This window comes from Macrotis lagotis, chromosome 6 (genome assembly GCF_037893015.1).
Source record: "Macrotis lagotis isolate mMagLag1 chromosome 6, bilby.v1.9.chrom.fasta, whole genome shotgun sequence".
In the NCBI taxonomy this organism is placed as follows: Eukaryota; Metazoa; Chordata; class Mammalia; order Peramelemorphia; family Peramelidae; genus Macrotis; species Macrotis lagotis.
The window spans coordinates 64,271,978-64,293,685 of record NC_133663.1 but is presented as its reverse complement, the minus strand read 5'-3'; the positions used below and the strand labels follow the sequence as shown (position 1 = coordinate 64,293,685).

Sequence of the window (21,708 nt, the reverse complement as noted above, 5' to 3'; positions counted from 1 at the left end):
GCATTCCTGGGTCAGTGTTCTTTCTTCCATACAATGCTGATTTTCAATCTTAACAGTAATTTTTCAATCTCTGGCAATGGTTTTTTAGTGCCCCCTGTAATTGTTCCTGATCCAATCCACAACTGTTTTCACCAACACTCTTACTTTTGCAATATTTCTGTAACCCCTTGTCAGGCTTCTTTCATCCCCTGGCTGTTCACGTGCCCTATTTGGGAACCATTTCTCTACCTGCACATGCAGGTTAATCTGTAATTGCACCAGTGGGTAGAGGTTTTCCTGGTACTGCCCTTCACCACATAGATATAGGCAGTGAATGCCAGAAGGGGGATCTGAACCTTGGTCTTTCTGACTTAAAGCCTAAGTACTTTATTTACTATACCATGCTGCTTTTGGTTAGGGATCCTTAACTTGGTGTTTCTACAGTTGTTGTTTTATGTGTGTATGTGTGTGTGTGTGTGTGTGTGTGTGTGTGTGTTTTTAAATTTTGATAGCAGAATTTCAATATAACTTATTTTTTTGTAATCCTATGTACTTTATATTATGCATTTAAAACATTATAATAAAGGGATTTACCAGACTGTCAAAGGGGTCCATGATGCAAGAAAAAAGTATGGATGATACCAATGTGATTTTCATGGATAGGGAAGTGGGCACTATAGTACAATGTGTTTCAAATAATGATCTTTGTGTAAGAAGTAGCATCCAAAAATCGTGTGTTCCGAAAAGGAGGCTGGTCTTTCAGTGAGAACAAAGATGACAAAATAGGCCTGGTATCTCAGTAGTCACCATGGAATGTGGAAAAATCCATGGAGAAAGACCACCAGCAAATTAGAAAGATGCTAAATGGAGTATTTGAGGAACAAGAATTCTACAGGATGAGTAGGTCGGCCTGGATAGTGTGCAGCCTGAACCTATAGGAGAAGGCACCCACCTCAATGAAGTATATGAAGTCACTTAGAGTTGTTTTTGTCATTAAATTCATACATTTCTAAAAAAAATTCATATGCTTCTCTGTTCCAGCCACAAAAGAACTAGCACTCTGGGATAAAAGTAAAAAAAATTAAAAAAAAAACAAAACAAAACATGAAATATTCCCTTTAAGATCTTTATAAATTGCTTACATCAAAATATTGAATTTGGATTCCAGGGAAAGTCTATGATGTATTGGGAGATATCTGAGGGTTTTCTGAATATCCATGTCATATAGAATATGATTACTCTGAAATCAAAAAGAATCTGATGAAACAGTTCGACCAGAGCCAATTTTAATGGGTGGTTGCTCCTTGTAAACTGTCCCCTCCCACCTTCAGCCTCCTATCTCATGTATATGGTTCTATGACTGAGATGGGAGTAATGGCCAACACAAGAAATGAGGCAATTCAATCTTTTACCAGGGAGGAGGGTACTGCAAGGATCTTTCCTGAATCATTTCTTACCCAGCTCCAACCTCTATCCTGACCTCCTCATCCCTTTTCTCCTTAATTTACCTCAAATCCTAGTGGTACTATAGTTTGTCTTCCTGGTGATTGGACCTTCCCAGGCTGTACCCCCAGATTATCACATCTGCCTTTTCTTTTTCCCAAACTCCTCTTGCTTTCCACAATGGAAAATTTTTGCTAGTTAAGTCTATAGCTGGAATGTATCTTAGACTTTAGGACATAGAAATAGCAGTTTTTGTAGACTCAAAAATGTGGCAAATGGAAAATCTAGTAGGCATCTTTCCTAGTACCTGCAGGACCTGGCTAACCCTGATATTAAAGGCTCTGATAAGGAATATTTTATTTTATTCTGTTTGGGGTTTACTTAATATGTATTTATTTTCTATAACTTCCCAGCCCCCCAATTCACTGCATTTTGCTTTTAGGGGCTAAATTCAATTGAATAATTTCTTTTTAAAGATTCTTCAGTCATTTTAAGAATTCTCTGTTTTAGGGAGATAACGAATTGTGTATTTTTCAATCACTGCCTCTAATCTTGCCTCTTTTAAATACAGCCATGACATTTTGACCAGCATATAAATCTATATACTTCAATTTATTATATTACCTTTTCTTATTTTCTTAAGAGCCTTAGGATTTTCTTATTTCTTATTTTACCATTTATTATTAATTATATTAGTGAAGCAAAATTCAAGATAACAGAAACCAAGAGTATCTTTTCCACGTCTAAATCACAAAAACATACTAACATTCCCCCACAGTTGTTCTGATTGGGAAAACAATGCAAAAATGTACACATACATACATACATTTGCAGGTATAAATACACACATATACATGATCATGTATGGATATGCTGCACCCATATATGTAAGTATGTATATACACATGTATATACACATACATGCACGCACACACACACATACACATACACACCCCTCTTGTCTATTTTGTTATCTGGACTTAATCTTATCTCTAACTAAATATGGGCACTCAATTGAACCCTTAGACATTGAGAGGTGAACTTAAGACACACTGACCTATTTGGAACTTGGTCTTTTCTCAGAGTGTCATAAATATATTGAGCAACAAAGAGACCAGACGTGAGACTTGAATCCTTTCCATACCTAAAATTCAGGGATTAGCTCTGGCTGGTATAACCACATCTTTTTACAAGGTATTATGAAATACAGTTCAAACATTAAAGTATTAGCCCCTGAAGATTATACAGTTATAAATAAAGTTAGGAAAGAAAGAACTGAGGGAGGATGATGGGGGGAGGGGAAGGTCTTGGACCTTCTCCATTCATGGCACTAAGGATTGGGTATATTGAGGCAGATGTTCACTATATAACACAATTTTACTGATCTTGAAAATTTTTGCTACCAAAAACCTCTGTTTCTTCCAATCTATATATGTTGGGAACTAGTTTTTAAAAACAAACATTTATGTAACATTTTAAGGTTTACAAAATAAATTTCAAATATCTCATTTGATCCTCACAAGAACCTTGTGAGGCAAGAGCTATTATTATTGCCACTTTAAAAATAAGGAGATTGAGGCAGATAGGGGTTAAGGGATTTGACCAGAGTCACAAAAAATAGTAAATGTCTGATCCTGGACTTGAACTTGGGTCTTCTGCCACTAGATCTAGTGTCCTATCCACTGTACCATCTAATTTTGAAAGATTAAAAGAATTAAATCATAGTTCAGTATGCTTAATTGGATAGGCCTTCTCTTACCACTTTTTAAATTAAAATTGATAGTGATTATCCAAAGAAGAAGTTAGCTGATTTTTTTATCTCTTGCTAATCAGGTAAATCTTGGTGGGAGGATGTAGATGTTTGTTTTTTACAGATATCTCATAGTAACTTTAATTTTCATATTCTTGTATTTAAGAATTCATTTAGATAATTTTGATATACATAGATTTAATGAAATGTATACTTTTGAATTGATGGGAAATAAACACAGAAGTCATTGTTCTGGTTTCATCAAAAGGATTTGTGATCTCATTAATTGTCATAGTCCCTCCCAAGATGCCTATTCATGCCTGCCCAACTTGAGCACTCTTTTTCATGCCCTCCTATAAGGTCTCCAAAGAACATCTACCCAGTGTTCTAGAGTGAGGGCCATGGAGGGCTTCATCACTTTGTCATGACATCAAAAAGATACCAATGTAGTAGCTGGTGTCCTTCTGGTCAGTGTGACCAGTGCCTCCTCTCTCTGTCTCTGTGTCCCTCTCTGTCTGTATCTCTCAACTTTTTCTTTAATTCCTTATTTTTTTTCCTTAATTCTGGGTCTCTTTTGTAATGCCTTTTGTAATAAGTTGTCATCTGTTCAATCCTACTATGTACCTCTCCATAGTCCTCTGGGTGATGATTTATTTTTTTATTTTATTTTACTTTATTTTTGTTTTGTTTTGTTTTTTGCAAAGCAAATGGGGTTAAGTGGCTTGCCCAAGGCCACACAGCTAGGTAATTATTAAGTGTCTGAGACCAGATTTGAACCCAGGTACTCCTGACTCCAGGGCTGGTGCTTCATCCACTGTGCCGCCTAGCTGCCCCTTGTGATGATTTATTTTTAATACTTTGAAGTCTCTAATATCTCTTTTGATGACTTACAACCACACAACAATACAATAGTAGGTTATTTTAAAATAGATCTTTTACTTTGGCAGACATTTGTAGTCCTTAAAAGAAGTTTACAGTTTTCTCTTTATTAATCTATAATCTGATTTAATTTACCTAAAGTCATTTTTCCAGGTTTATCTATCGTTGAAATTATGACTCATTTAAGTTTTCTAAAGGCAATCCAGCCTATTCTCCTTTTAAATTCTAGGCCTAACTCATAGAACTTTAGGAACTACCTTTCCAGGTTATGTCCTGATGAGTGACCCTAAAGGTTATGCAGGTAACTCCATATCAGACTCAGGAAAATAGACCTTCATCCACTCAGCTTTTCCTATATTAATATGTAAGTGAAATTCTTTTGAGTTGTATGGATCTCTTTCAAGAGGCTCTTCTATATTCTGAACTTGAGGCAATCATCAAAATGTCATTTATAAACAAAAACCACTGGAGGACCATCTACAAAGAACCTTTTATCAATTTGTTCTCTGTTGGAACTTTTCCATAAAAGTGGCAAACACCTTTAGCCATCTCCCCATTTTACACATTGACTGATAATAAGAATGGAAGAGTTCATGTAATGTTATGTCTTATATAATTTTGCAGTAGGTATGTGAGACAATCTGGTTAGAGAAGAGACTTTAGGCAGTAATTTACCACATCAAAAAAGGTTGGGGGGGGGAGGTCAGTCACCAAATTTAGTGGACTTTTATATTATTTACATCTATAGTCAATTGTATGATGCTAAGAATGTAGTTTGTAGTAGAATATCTTGCAAAAAAGCCTTCTTGCTTCTACTAATGGTTCCATCTAGGTTGGATTCAAAGAGTATCCTAATAAAAATTTTATATATGTAGGAAAATTGACATATATATGCTATTTGCTTTTTTCAGAATGAATGCCTGAAATTTTTTTATTTTTTGTATTATCTCCCCTTTATAGACACCTAGCAAATATCTTAGCCTTTGTGTTGCTTTTGTCCCTTATTTCCCTGGAGTTTAAATACTTAATATAGTTCCATTTTTTTTTCCTCATCCTTGTTCTCTTCACAGATAGGTAAAGTTTCTTCCATGGGCCCATTTGGGGATGTGATATTTGAGGGGAAGTGTGATAGATCCAATGTCCCTGATGAGGAACATAGTTGTTTTTTTTATGTTTTTTTCCTACTAGGCAATGGGGTTAAGTGGCTTGCCCAAGGCCACACAGGTAGGTAATTATTAAGTGTCTGAGGTCAGATTTGAACCCAGGTACTCCTGATTCCAGGGCAGGTGCTCTATCCACTGTGACACCTAGCCATGCTGAGGAACATAGATTTTTACAAAAAACTTTGCAGGCTTTGCTCTTCTTTGTTTTCCTTCCAGACTCATTTCTAAATGCCCTCTGGGGTGTTTTGCTTAGATTCTTGCCATCAAGTTTTTCAAACCTGTTTTTACTCTCCACTGCTTCTCACTGTTTCATGGCAGAGACAGTGCTTCTAGATCTTCCACTATTTCCCCCTAAAATTTTAGAAATGAGTTTATATTTTAAACAACTGTTGCCTTTGGCTACCATCTTTCTCCTTTTAAGTGTTAAGTGTTCACTGATCATTGAACTTTTTAATGGTAATCAATTTATATGGGTTAATTTTTCTGTTATGAAGTTTTTAAAATTTATGTTGATGTTCTTTCTTCCATATATATATATATATCAGCAATCACTTGACTTTGCTTTGTCTAATTAGCAAAAATCTATGTGAATTACTGCCTAACTCTACTTTTAATATCATCAAAAGAATTTTCAACCAATAAACACAAGATAACTACTGGCATTTAATTGGAGAGATTTGTTTAGAAAAGAATTTGGTTTATTGTCTGATTCTGAGTTTTCTCTCTTTAAATGATAAGAAACTTCCTTGACTTCTTTTTGCTGGACAAATTACTTAAAATTGCAATAACTCACCAAGATCTAGACAAACTCGCCATAGCTCTAGGTTCAACAAAACCCAATTATTAAATTATCTGTATGCCTAGAACCAAAAAATAACCAAAACTGGAAATTGTCTCTTTTCAGTCAAAAATTGGGTTCTGTTTTATTTTATTTGATCTTTTAAAAAGTATTTTATTCACATTTTTAATTCAAAGAATAGGAAACGAGTGAAAGAACTGATAATTATGCTTAATATTTTCAGTTTCTAGCATTATGTATTTTTTGGAACATTTCTGTATCTTTAAATATAATTTTAATGGGAATTTAAAATTTGGTCTCCAAGAGGTGACAAAAGAAATGAAGAAAAAACTAAAATAAACCATGTTTTCACTGTTTACTGAAGAATTTAACAATTATACCAGTATATTTTAGGAGAGTATAGTAAATAGTTTTGTAACTTTATTGATTCCCTTTTTTTAAAAAAAAATTAGGAAATACTGATTGAGAAAGCATTTTTCCAAATATTGGCCTTAAGGAACTGAAGTAAAGTCCTGTTGAATCAGGTTAATATTACATAGTGCATTACTTTCTCTCTCTCTCAAGTTAATACTGTTACTCAGCTGTAAGATTAGATTATGGTAACAATATAACTTTATTACACCTTGTGTTGTATCATCCAAGACCTACTTGCACAGTTCCTTCCTCCCCCAGATATTTGCACATTTTATAATTTATGGTAATGGTAGGTACACCCCAAGGGTGTACACTAGGCCTCCCCTTCTTTTCTTCATTTACACTTTCTCACTTGGTGACACCAGCTCCCATGGACTTAATTATCACCGCTATGCAGTTTCCAAGTCTGTATGTTCTAGTACTAGTCATATATAACGAATTACCTATTAGATACACTTACAGCCTCTTATCCATTGACCATCTTAAACTGGATGACCTATAGACATCTCAGAACAAAGATTATTGTCTTTCCTCCAAAATCCAACTTTTCTTCTGAACTCTTCCCTATTCAGTTGAGGTTACTACCATCCCTCTAGTCTTCTAGGTTCACAGCCTTGAGTATCATTATCAATTTTTCCCTCTCATTTGAGTATTTAAACAGTGGACCATATCTTGTCATTTCTACCTCCATGACTTTCTTCACATCCCTCTTTTCTCCAGTCATGTAACCACACCACCTTATATCAGGTTCTTATCACCTCTTGTCTAGATTATTGCATTAGTCTTATCTCTACCTCCACTATCTCTCTTCTCCAGTTCATCCTCCACTTATCTGCCAAAGCGATATTACGAAAGGGTAAATCTGGCTATGTTATTTCCCTTCTCCATAAACTTCAGTGGCTCCCAGTTACCTGTAGGATAATATGTAATACCTCTGTTTGCCTCAATCTATCTTTTTAGCAGTATTTCACATGTCTCCCCTTCATACTCCCTACAGTCCAGTGAAATCAGTGATATCATTTGTCCTCTTTGTAAAGGATCAACAGCACCAACATGGCATTTCATTTCCTGTCCCCATGCCTCCTCACCTCTGCTTAGAATCTCTTTTCTTCAAAGCTTAACTCAAGTGCAGCCTTCTGCATGAGGACTTTACTGATCCTGCTTCCCTTTACTCCTGCTGCACCTCCTCACTCCCTACCCAGTCACCTTATATTTATTTTATCGTAACTATATATGTACTCTCCTCCCTCTTTCTCAAAATATAAACTTTTTAGGGCATGAAATGTTTTGATTTAAGTTTCTGGTGCCTCGTAGAGTGCCTGGCAAATAGAAGGAACTTAATAAATCCATACATGTTGTTTGATTGATTGGTGGTGATTTTTCTGATGTGGAAGGAAATTTTACAGATTTGCATTTATAATTATGAGTAATCTTATCCCTTTTCTCATTTGGGGGTACCTCATCATATATGCTACATATTTGTATATACACATATATATGTTGTATATGCATATACATCCAGTTATTATTAATAAGAATCCTAGTCTGAAAAGCCATTAGTGTTTGCAAATAGAAGCATATTAACATAATCTTCTTAACTTTAGCTTGATTTGCTTTTCCCTTTGTATTGACTATCTAATTTTTTTGATAGCCTTAAAACTCAGTCTTTGGAGTTTTATTATCCAACAGGCAGAACCAAACCATTTATCTTTCTTTTCTCATTCTTTGTATGTTTGAGAGGTATTTCTTATTTTTATATAGAATATTTTTTAAAATTTTCTGAAACTCTTCACAATTTCATGTTACACTTGTTAGAATAAGAAGGAAGGAAACCAAAAGGTAAAAAAATAAAGGGGGGTTTTGTGAGTGTTATTGCTTTTTATTATTTCATACGTGTACTTGCAACCAGCTTTTCTTATAAGAAACCTGAGGGTTTTGGCCTTACTGGTTTCATTTTAAGATTGGATGTATTGACAGAAGAAGGAAAGTGATCTCCAAGTATAACAAAGCTATCAAATTCCCAACTCACAACACAAAACAACACAGTACAGCACAACATTACATAACTATGAAATCTTAGATCTATTATGTTTACATTGAATCCTACATGGTTCCTCCTTTCTCAAATGATAATTGTATCCTAAATTTTCTTCAGTTTTCATGTTATCATCCTATTTCTGTCTTAATCTACTGATTAAATATCACAAACAAAGATATTCTCTATGTAGTTGAATGTACTCAATAAATATTAAATAATAATAATGATGATGACAACTGTAATAGCAAAGCTCCATCATTACCTTTTTAGTATCTTCAGGGACAACAGGGTCATGCTAACTCAGGACTCTTTACTTTAGACAATGTCATTTAAAACATGCAATGAAATGATTTCCTCCAGTGAGCTTACAGAATCCTTTCAAACTTTATTTTCCAGCCTTCCGTGCAGAAATATACCCAGAAGTACATTGTGAAGAATTATTTCTACTACTATCTATTCAAGATTTCAGCAGCTATGGGTGAAGAAATATTTTATATCACCTTCCTTCCATTCACCTACTGGAATTTTGACCCTTTTGTGAGCAGAAGGTTGATAATTATATGGGTTGTAAGTATTATACTTATACTCTATTGCTATTTATTATCCCACTGGCAGTTTGTTTTCCTGGATCCCTAAGTCAATAGTATTTTATTCTCTAGTTTTCTGTGGAAACACAAATGAGAAACTCAAAAATATAACTTGTTTCTGTTTTTAAAATTTTTTCTTGAATAATTTGTGCCTCCCTATATGAGAACAGAAACTGAGTGAGAAAATAGAGATGCGCCTAGAAAAGACAAATTGATTATTTTCTGTATGCTCTAATAAGGGATAAGATTGTTTTCTCTCCATTGGCTCCAATTAGTTTTTCATTTTAATTAGTTTCATCTTTAATTCATTAAGCAAATATCAATTGGCTACCATGTTCTAGGTCCTATGGAGAATGTCAAAAAGAAAAAGATGTGTCCCTCTTTCTGCTTTAGAGGGGCTTTCATACTAATTGGAAGATAAAGAAACGTTTTATAACAATATGGAGTTTGTAAAAGGACTCTTAGATCAGCTTTCCTTGGGGGAACCTATGTGACTTGATATTATGTGGGGGAGGGGTTCCTAGATTTTGACTTTTTCATGAGTCTAGAGTTGGACACATGATTGGTCCATGCAAGAGAAGGGAACTGAACACCTCTATGATTGTAGAGCCAAAGGGGAGAGGCTTTGGGATCAAGGAGATTTGGCTATAATGTTTGTCCTTCATTTTTTTGAAAAAGACTATGACAGCAGGGAGTTGATGTCATGACAGTTACATGAATTGGATATGAATGAGGGGTTCCATCTGGGTCCAGTGGCCAGACATGAATTGGAGATGGCCCTGGATGAGAGGCAATCAGGGTTAAAAATGACTTGCCCAAGATCATATAGCTAGTAAGTAGCAAGTGTCTGAGATCAGATTTGAACCCCCATCCTCTGAATCTAAGACAAAGGCTCTAGCCACTGTGCTACCCAGTTGTCCCTCTCCCAGGCATAAGGTATAAGCTGAAAAGAGCAAAATTGAGACCACTGAACTGGAAGTCAAGAGATTCAGGTTTTGTTAATAACTAACTGTATTTTCTTGGGAATTCATTTACTTCATTGGTCAAAATGAGACATTTGGACAGGATGATCTTTAAGGTCCCTTTCTAGCTGTAAAATACTGCAATTCTATGACTTTATCATGGAGGTAGGATTGAGAAGCTTTTAGTTTAAAAATCACTTTAAAAGATCCCATAACACCAAAATCTGAACTTACAAATTCAGTTCTGATGACTTATTCAATTGGCATGCAAATTTTAAGGAATATTTCTTATGTAAAGTATGTAAATCCGTAGACTCACCATTGCTTTATATTCAACTCAGGAGGCATTGCTGTGCGATAGACAGTATGGTTTTGGAATCTAGAGGACCTGGGTTCAGATCCTCATTCTGTGTTTTTAGTGCCTGTGGGACTTTGGACAACTTTACTTTAGTTTATTCATCTGTAAAATAAAGAGATTGGTTCAAAGTCTTCATAAATCCCCCTCCAGCTGTAAGATTAGGATACTATACACTTTCCTCTAATTCTCTGATCTTTAATCCATTCAATGTGAAGTTTCTAGTCCTGCTAATCTTAATGACCCTGACCAATTAGCAATAGGTAAATTAGGACAATTGGAGTCATAGTTCCCTCCTCCCCCATTTTGGCCCCACTAAAAGACAAGATTGATTCTTTTGCATGTCCAGCAACAGAACCTAGAACAATATTTGTTAGGTCATTTCAACAAGAATTAATGAAGTGTTTATTATAAGTCAGTTACTGTGCAAAGCAAACAAACAAAAGAATAACCTCTTCCCTCAAGGAGCTTATGTTCAAATGAAGGAAAAACATTTTAAAAAATCTGGTTGGAAGAGGAAAAGTGGTAAAGTGGAAAATGTCCAGATAGCTCAAAGAGGAATGAAGATATGACTAGCCTGAACATTTTCCTAAAAATGGTGGTTCTAGTAGCAACCAAGCAATACAAAGATGGGACCAGAAGAACAGTATAAATTTTAAGGATAGAGACCACAGAGAGAGTGAACTTCAAGGTGAGAAGGCTGTTGTAGCATGTTGGAGAAAGTCTTAAGAGTCAGGAATGGAGTCTGGAGAGGAATGGTGTGTGTGTGTCTGTGTGTATTTGTGTGTGTGTATGTGTGTTTGCCTCAGTTTTCTCATATGTAAAATGAACTTGGGAAAAAAATGGCAAACCACTGTAGTGGTGCCAAGAAAACTCCCAAGGAGGTGATGAAGAGATGGACATGAATAATATGACTCAATTATAACAACCATAAAAAAACAACACTCTGGATCAGTGATGTCATTTTAATGATTACACTTTAAACTGGGAGTGTTGCAGCAGCCATGCAGAGAAAGTTCTGATCTCTAGAAACAGGGGAAACAGTTTCCTCACAATGGAGTTCACTATACCATTGAAATCACAAATCTGGTTTCCTTATCTCCATTATTCCTTTTTACAACTTTTTAAAAAAATGTAAATATGCAAATAGCAGCATATTTATGATCCTTTCTCATGACCCTTCTAAAAAAACCCTATGATTGTATCTTCATGAATTGATCTAATACTTTTTAGCTGGTGGAGATAAATGACTGCTTATCTAAAGACTTCAAGGTAAAGGAATAATTGAGTTTAGCTTCTTTGGGGGGGGATTGGGATAGGATAATTGAAGCATTGATTCCTTCAACATTACCAAACAAGTTGTCTCTGATGACCTGTAAATCCCCTTTCAACTTCAAAATTCTATGATTCTGTAAACCTAAAGAAATATATTTGCTCACAATTGTCATTATTTCTCTATTTCTGCCCTTGCACCATCCCATGCCTTTTCTGAGCTCTCCATCTCCTAAACTTGCTACTCTCTGCAACCTTACTCATGGCTCAAAGTGCAATTAAAGATTCCTTTAAAACCCTTGTAAACTGAGTCACATCTCCATCTATATAACTTGAATGTCCTGCCCTTTCTGAAGCAGCAGTGCTAGGACTGTGGAGCAGCGCCCCCTGCTGGAGCAATGTCTCCCAAGAAGGGAACACCTTCTGTTTACAATTGGAGGACCACTCCTTTTAAGACGAAGGAGATGGGGAGGAGGGCTGTGGAGTCTAAATGTTTTTTCCATTGATATTCAGTCTTTGAAAAGTGATCCCCAGGCCTCACATTTATTTCATCGAATGTACCAAATTGGTAATCTTATTCCTTTTGGAACTGGGAAGATATACTGTAATTTAATCTGGTGGCTGGTGTGGACCAGCTCTTGGCTTAGGAGACTTTACCACCTTATGGCTTATGAGCTCACCCTTAACCCTTCTTCCCCTACATTGGCTGAGGGCTTTTTATCAGGATGAAGGAGAATCTTTTTTTTTCCTTTTTGTGGTAGGGAGTACTGATTCTGTATGACACTTTTGATATAAAACAAAACTATAAAATCAAAATCCATTTTCCTTCTTCCCATAAAGATATTGAAAAGACAATCTTGAGGCAAAATCATAGCAACTATTCTTCAATAGCAACAAATATGTTGCAATTTTAGTTAAATGTTCTAGGTAGTATCTCCTTCAATTCAAGTTCATTGCTTTTCATCTATTAATCTTCTTGGAAGCAAATGGAGAACATTGCCTCAAGATGAAAATATTAAACTGCCAGTATCTCCTGTGCTCTTTCCCCTCTTTCAAATGTTCTGTGGCTTTTTAAAAAAAATTATTTATTTTGAATTTTACAATATCCACCTTAATCTCACTTCCCTCCCCACTCCCCACAGAAGGCAGTCTGTTAGTCTTTACATTGTTTCCATGGTATACATTGGTCAGAGTTGAATGTGATGAGAGAGAAATCATATCCTTAAGGAAGAAAAAATAAAGTATAAGAGATAACAAAATTACATAATAAAATAGTGGGTTTTTTTCTAATTTGAAGGTGATAGTCTTTGGTCTTTGTTCAAACACCACAATTCTTTCTCTGGATACAGATGGTATTCTCCATCACAGATAGCCCAGAATTGTCCCTGAGTGTTGCACTGATGGAATGAGCAAGTCCATCAAGGTTGATCATCACCCCCATATTACTGTTAGGGTGTACAATGTTCTGATTTTGCTCATCTCCCTCAGCATCAGTTCATGCTTCTGTGTCCTTTTTAAAATGGTAGCAGTATATCTTGGACAATTTACTGGTGATACTAAGAACTTGCCTCTAGATTCCCCTGACCATAGCTGTTCATTGGGAAACAACAGATCCTGCCCATCATGGTGACCCTTTCATATCAGCAGAAGGTAAATTTGAGTCACCAAAGAAAACAGAAGGAAAACTGGAAGCCTCTCAAAAGATCAGGACTACTTCTGGATTTCTTATAATGGAGCCCAGCACAGGAATGTATGTGTGTATGTGGTGTATATACATATATATTTGTGTGCATGTGTGTGTGTGAGTGTGTGTGTATAGAGACTATGCATGTATACACATATATATGGGGAGAGAGAGAGAGAGAGAGAGAGAGAGAGAGAGAGAGGAACATCATGCATATATGAGGGCCACTTAGCAGAAAGGGTTCTTTAGCCCATGAAGAAAAGCAAATGACAGATTTTTGAACCTACCATCAGGACCTATGATTTAGGTTGTTGGATTCCCCACCACAAAGAATGATTTTGATTAATACTCCTATTTGTCAGCTGGCTGACTTCAGGGATTATGTCCTATAGCTATAGAGTGAAGTTGATCTTTGCCATAATCTGATTGACTTTGCACCACTAACCTTGACTTCATCAGCACTGCAGATCAACATAACTACCATGAATACTAACTGGATACAGTACATTGTGCATACCAGAATAAACTATTGCTTGGCTTCCCAGATTCTGAAGCAGTAAGGCACCCTGAGGGACAGACAGGAGGTAACATCTCCAAGTGAATCAAGTCATTACTCCCACTTTGATTATTGCTTCCCCTCAGAAAACTAATTAAGACAGCCCAGGCCCTTAACCAAAAATATCAAGTAGTAGCTATGCCCCACAGACCACCAGCTCTGTCTCAGCCAGCTTACTAATGACATATTTACCTAATGTGTTTCTAAATGGTGACTAGCAGCCAGGTGCCATTTTGCCCTGGTTGCATTAGGGCAAAACAAACCTTCTTTGTTCAATGACTCACAAATACCTCATTTCATCCAAGTATTGAACTTGAACTAAGAGGGTTATGGCTTCAGAGTCATGCCTATAATAGCACTGCACCATGGGATTTCTCCACCTGACTTGCCATTGAAATCTTCTCTATTTATTGTTTCCTCCTATTAGAATATGAGCTTTTGGAGAGGAGTTGTATTGCTTTCCTATTTGTATTGAAGCACTATATACAGAGTGCTTTGCATGCAGTAAGCACCTAATAAATATTTATTCATTCACTGAGTGAATGAATCCTGAACAAATGAATGAAAGTAATAACTTTCCTAATAGATGCTGTTGCAGTGGGTAGCTGCCATCTGTGATTCTGACATATTAAGGACAAGGCAAGAAAGAAGTGGGCAATCTGTGGTCTTTAGTAACCAGCTAGTGGCCTGATAACCATAGGAAACAGTTTAGCTGATTTTTGTAGATTAAGACCTGTTTGGAAAGGTATAAGGGCTTTAGTTTGGCCACACTGCTAGAGGTTAAGCAACACTTCTATTCTGTGGAGTAGCAAGGGGCTCTAATCAGAAACAAGTTGTTGCTTGCTCTGTGTCTGCTACCATCTTCATACCCCTTGGCTTCATTAGGTTGTCATCTGGTGCTCAAACGGCACAGTGAGGAGAACCCCAGAGGGACAGAAAGATACCCCAACCTGCTCACTGTTTGTTTTGGCCCTTGCATGTTCTAGCAGCCCACATAATTCCTCTTGAGGCCCAACTCATACTGATTTGAGACACCTGACTTTACAATGGCCCAAGGCATGGTAGCTACTGTTTCCACAAGTCTCTGAGAAACTTTGTTGGATTTATCTTATAGGAAGGAGAGTCTAACTTCCAGGCATAACATAATATGCAAAAATCCTTTTGTTTAAATATGTTTAAATCCTTTTAAGAAAGGGAAACAATTCTTCAGGTGATCTGTTAAGCCTCCTTTAAAGATCTTGTTATCTTGGGATTTGGTATCTTTTGAGAAGAGTTAAGGGAACATGAAAGGGGTCCTAAGGATACTTGTAATTAGGACCAGAGTCTTACTTCTTGTGTCCTGTCTATGAAACCATACTCTTATATCTCTACTCCTAGTAATAATAATGATAAATTATATAATATTTATTACATAGGGTCACATAGCTTGTAAGTGCCTGAGCTCAAATTTGAACTCACCAAGATAAGTCTTGCGGACTTCAGGTCCAGCACTCTATCCATTGAGGTACCAATTAGTTATACATGGACATATAATAATAATAACAACATCAATAATAATAATTTAGATTTATGCAGTTCTTTAAAGTTTGTAAAGTATTTTATTAATAATATCCTTTGAATATTTGTGATATGAGCAATACATTATCTCTACTTTACAAATAAGAGAACTGAATGTGATAGGAGTTTGGCCAATTTTGGACGAGCTGAGAACTAGAGCCAACAGTTCTTGCAGCAAAAACTTATCCTCTTCCCACTTACTCCTTGGATCATCATTTATTACCTTACCCCCCCCCCCAGCTTAAAAAAAATTCCAGTTAACAATAGTTCTTTTACTTCTCACTGGAAAAAAAGAAAAGAAAAACAAAATCCTTGTAGTGTGTTTACATAGACAAATAAAAGGAAATCCTCCCTAGGCCATGTCCAAAAGTAATGTCTTATTCTTCATGTTGTATCCATCACCTCTCTGTCCAGAGGTGGATGGCATTCATCTGTCCTCTGGCATTGTGGTTGGTCATTGTGTTGATCAAAGTTCTTAAGTCCTTCAGAATTGTTTATTTTGACAGGGTTAGAGACTTGTTATATAAAAGGCTTAACCTGAAGGAGAAAGGAATGGCTGAGACTACTGCTTGGTTTACTGGTCTTGTACTGTGTGGGGAATTGCTCTCTTGGGTTAATAGATCTAGTGACAGAAGGTGGAGGAGAGAACTTTTATACTTTCAAAAGCATATTCTTTTCATGTTACCTTAGTAAATTAGTTTTAACTGGACTTTGGAATATTTGTTGCATATGAAAGTTCGATACTTCTAAGACTGGGCTGTTTTAGGCATGGTCTCGGATACTGAGTTCTGAGAGTTGATGTCCAACACTTTCAGAGATCATTTAGTCCGATCACTTCATTTTGCAAATGAAGAAACTGAAACCCAAAAGGTGGTTAGTGACTTGCTTAAAGTCAACATCTTAAGTCAAAGAAAATCTGGATAGTCTAAAACCAAGGCTTCTGATTTTAGAGTGTATCCCTTTCTCTGTAACATTCTGCCTCTGATGGCATGACTTGGAAGAGATATTGTTATTATTGTTATTATTATGATATACATATGAGGGATGTTCATAATTCAGGGACTTTTTTTTTAGTTTTTGCAGGGCTGGTGCTCTATCCACTGGTGGTGACCTAGCTGCCCCCAGGGATTTCTTATATATTGTTTAAAAAAAAAAAGCTAATTTAACAGTAAGGGTACCTGAAGAAATCATTAGACTCGAATAAATTTCTCCTCTCCCCCACATATATAGTGAGTATCTGCACATGCATGCACAGCACAAATATAATACATATATATATATATATATATATATATATATATATATATATGATGCACATATGTACATTGTGTTTAGACGTATGCAGTGGATGCACAAGCACACACAGTTCCTTTCCTCTGACACAAAGTCAGAGGCTCACCATTTTACCAATCCAACCATGAAAACTGATATGGTTGCTACTCTGCAAACACTAAAGAGATTTCTTTTGTTTTAAAATAGTATTTAATTGTATCACTTTGACTGAAATATTTTAAGTGTTTCATGGCTATATTACTGCTTTCTTCATCAAAACAATACAAAAATAAATAAGAGATGCAGCATGATACAATGGAAGAGGTGCAGTATTTAGAGTCAGAGAGCTATATTCTGCTTTGATTCGAATTCTATTAGAGTTTTGGTTCTATAGGAGCAAGGAGCAAGGAATGTTTTGTATCCCTATCTGCCTTTGTATCCCTATCTTTGCTCACAATGACTGGCATATTGTACTAGAGATTTAATAAATAGTAATTGATTCTCACAAAATGACTAGACTGAGGTGAAGACAAGAATGATAATATTTAATTCCTATTTTAAAGGCTGAAAAACCAAGACTCAGTGAAGTTGAATGACTTCTTGCCAGGTCATCATATAGTGAGGGCAAGGAGAGTGGAATTTAAAAAAAAAATTTTAATAGTCTTTATCAGAGCTTTGTCATTGTCTAATATGGCGATAGAATTTCTGTCCCTCTTCCCAGCACTCTTCAAAAAGACAATGTTTTAGAGGAAGAGCAAGGAGAGAAGGCAAAGGCAGGGTAGAGTGAGAAAAAGAAAGAAATTCTCTCTGGAGTTAAGTTTAGATACTAGGAAATAGCAAAGGCACCATTTGGGAAAATGTCAATCATTCAACAATTTACTGCCTGGGCAGTGCCAGTGAACATGTTCATCCCTAGGGTTTCCCTTGTATCCTCTGATATTTTCCCTAAATCATATTTAAGCTTGTCACCAATTCATAAAGAACATTGAGTTTTTTAAAAAAATTTTAATGCTGCTTAATTTTTTTTGTTTTTTGTTTGTTTGATTTCCAAGGCAATGGGATTAAGTGACTTGCCCAAGGTCACACAGTTAGGTAATTAAGTGTCCGAGGTCACATTCGAACTCAGGTTCTCCTGACTCCAGGACTCATGTTCTATCCCATGTTCTAGCCACCTAGCTACCCCTTGCTTAATTTTTTCTAGATCAAAAGAAATTCTATGTATATCTCCCTTTTTAATTTCTTTTTGTTTTTGTTTTTTGCAAGGCAATGGGGTTAAGTGACTTACTCAAGGTCACACAGCTGGGTTATTATTAAGTGTCTGAGGCCATATTTGAGCTCAGATTCTCCTGACTCCAGGGCTAGTGCTCTATCTGCTATGCCACATAGCTGCCCCTCTCTTTTAATTTGAGACAGGTTTGCTTTTCTATTGAACTTAGTATGTTTGAAAATATATTATTTCATTTAAATTAACTTTTTTTGTGAGAGGAAAAAAAGATGTTGTAATTGGTCCTATGTCTCTACTAAATGAGTTGGAAGGGAAACAGTAATTTGGTTCTTTCTTCTGTGTGGTAGCCAGGTATTAAACTTTTGAAAGTTAACTGGCTGTATATATGCAAGATGCCCCAGACTTTGGGAAAGAGGCCAGTGAATAGCCTCCCCTAATAGAATTCCAGGATATACAGAGATATTTTGGGCTGTGATTGAAAAGAAGAAACACTGTCCAAATGAGAGATTATCTAATCTCTCCACTTCCATTTTGGCAGACTGTCTGCACTTACAAGAGGAATTAACTTTAAAATAGCTATGGTTGTTTGTTTTTTTCCTAGAGTCAGGGAAGATTTTAATAAAAATTGGAGAATGGCCAGTGTTAAAACATGAAGCAAATGGCCTAGGTTTCCTTTTTTTTTCCCCACTAGATACAGTCATTCTTTGTTTCTCAGGTTAGCAATGCAAATACAAAGCCTGCAGATTGCAAATGATGAGCTTCTGAATCTAAATCTTGCTTTCCTCTATTGTTTTGATTTCTTCAGAATCTTAGTAACTTCTTATGCTGAATCTAATGGGCTAAAAGCAGATTTCAGTTTAATAATAAATTAACTATGTTCTGTGCATGATTGATTGATATTTTAGCAATGGTCCTATACCTAAAGGAGCTAACTTTTTAAAAATTAACAGTAAATAAAAATCTCATTCCTCAACATATGGAAGAATTTTTTTTCATTATAATCATCTATAGACATGTGGGACACCAGAAGATAATAAGTCTTGAATATAAATATTCTTTGAAATTGAAATTGAATTCACAATTAAAAATAAGGAATTTTATAACCCTTATTAACATGTATAAGAGAATTTCAGTATTGTTAGCCTTTTTTCCAACTAATTTTCCACTTTATAGCATTAAAGCTTCCTTAGTAGGTCTTAACAGATTAAAATTTTGAATATTGTGCTTGTATTCTGAATAATGGCACCCAAAATGATAATGACAAATCCCATAATTTACAGGGATTGTCCTCTGCTTTTTCTTGTAGATGCATTAAGTATCTAATGCTCTGCCAGGGGAAAATAAAGTGCTAAGTACCTAGAGAGATTCACTGAACCATAGGCTGTTAGAGCTGGCAACAGCCTCAGAGTTCATCCATCCCATTCTTCTCATTAGGTCTGCATCAGCATGGCATACCACATAAATTCATTCATCCAGTTATTTTAGGTCCACTGTGACGCATGGAAAGGAGAGTTGAAAATAACCCTTCAAGTACCTTTACCAAAAGGCAGTAACTGTACCAGAAGAGAGAAGAGTAAAGAAAGAGCTTGTTTTTATGGAATTATAAAAAAGTCAATTGCAGTAATAAAAGATACATTGATGGGAGACGCCAGAGGTTGCCCCCACCCCTCTCCTCCCAACCCTGCAGGTCTGGAATTTTGATTGTTCATCTCATCCAGGGGCAATCAGACCTTGGAAAAATTGGCTCATGCTTCCCAACCTCACATAAGACTGATTTGTACCAGAAAGTCAGTTTAATCATTTACAATCCATACTACCACTGCCAAATGATTTTTCTGTTGCCTAGCCAAGCATTTCCTTCCCAGGAAGGTAGCCTATTTGGGAGAAAACAGTTACAGTCCCAAAGTATGGATTCCCCAACAAGTTTATACTTTGGGAGTTTGCCCAAAGAGACCATGTGTACCCTCTCCCCTTGGAGTGACAGGGACACACCAGTCTAATTTCTCTTCAAACTTTCATTTTTATTGACTCCAAGTGGTCCCTTCTTGCTTACATAAGGTTCTACATGCTGTCAGTGTTTGCCTCCGGGGGAGAGCTTCTGGTTGGCACTGAGCAGGTCTTTGGCTTCTCACTGTCTCCTTAATTGTCTCTGGTTATAATGCAGAACCTTTCTTGGCCTACCACAGAAACTTAGTGGATTTTCTTTTCCATCTTATTAAATGTGAAAGGAAAGCAGTCCCAGCATATATGTTAGTTTAACTTTTTTAAAAAACCAATACTGATAAATGATTGACATGATAGATAAAAGGAGTAGCAGGTTAAATGCTAGCTAGCCAGGCTATGAATTCAAATCCTTCTATGCATGTGACCCTGGGCAAGTCACTTAACCTCTATGAGTTTCCTCATCTATGTGTTGAAACCAGTGATCTTTAAGGTTCCTTCCATTTCTAAATCTGTGATCCTATTATTTATTCTACAGGAAGTCATTGCTTTTCAGGATCTTTTAGGCACTGACCAGTAGAACTCCTGCCAATTGAATCTCACAAATAAAGACAAACTTTTGCTAGAGGCTGAGAAGGATTTAATGAAAATCATTAGGCACATGGGCATGTTCCTTCTGGCTAGGACCTTTCTGACCCTTTCACCTCTTCCCAAGAAATTACCAAGGAGGAAACAATATCTTCTTGACATTCCAAGATCTATTAACTCTGAAGGTCATTGGAAGTGCTGTTTCTTTTCTAAAGAAGGGATCAATTTTTAATTACGGAGTTATTTCTCCTTCAGTGAACAAAAAGTGACCCACCCATCAATTCATGACCACCCTTACCTTATTGAAAACCAAGAGATAGAAGAAAAGGCAAGTTATTTGATCTCTTGTCCAGTCCATCCCTCCACACACCACCACCACCACCACCAGCAGCACCCTTAGGCAGTCAAACTGAGAGGATATGCTACCTTTTACCTCTTATATCTTCAAGGATATACTGAATGAGAAAAGCATTGCAACAAAAACTAAAAGAATCACAGACAAGGTAATAGTTTCAGAACTAGAAGGATCATAGAAATCATATGTCAATCATTTCCCTTTTCACAGTTGAGGATCCTGTGACCCAGAAAATCTAAATGAGTTATCCAAGGTCAAGTAAGTAATAAATGACAGAACTCAGATTTGAAATCAGATCTTCCAACTTCAAATACATCTCTCTTCCCACTGCCTATTAGGGACATGGACTTGATTTAAAAGGACTAATTCTTCTAGTAAACACTTAATTCCTGACTCTATACTGGGTGCCAAATAGAATATGTCAGACTTGTCCATAAGGCTAATGGAGATGCCTGCATCACATCAGCACAAGATTCAGTGGTCTAGAAAGCTGTTTGAAAAACCCCAAGATGGTCTTGGCAAAGTTTCCCAGATAATTTTTGGAAAAAGCTGAATAGTGGTGATCTTTCCAAAATTTGAGTTACTCAGCTGTCCTTTAAGCAAAATATATTTGACTATAATTTCTGGCTTCAATCACCATCATCAACCACCGATATTCATTGGATATTTGATATGTACCAAGTTATGTGTTATGTATTCTGAGGAATACAAAGACCCAAATGACCAAGTCCCTGCCTTCCAAAAGCTTACAATTTATTCAGAAAAAATGAGAAGTATATATCTCTATCTCTATCTCTATCTCTATCTCTATCTCTATCTCTATATCTATCTATCTATCTATCTATATATATATATATATATATATATATACATAAAATCATTCCAAGAT

General features: G+C 36.1%; 1 protein-coding gene across 1 annotated transcript in view; it reads left to right on the top strand.

Moving 5' to 3' along the window:
- The window catches only part of SGPP2 (sphingosine-1-phosphate phosphatase 2), a 133,825-nt gene that overhangs the window by 33,797 nt on the left and 78,320 nt on the right, over positions 1–21,708 (top strand). Inside the window, exon 2 of the mRNA XM_074191272.1 lies at positions 8,862–9,032. Coding sequence (XP_074047373.1) covers positions 8,862–9,032 — 171 coding nt within the window. The remainder of the gene's footprint in view (positions 1–8,861; positions 9,033–21,708) is intronic.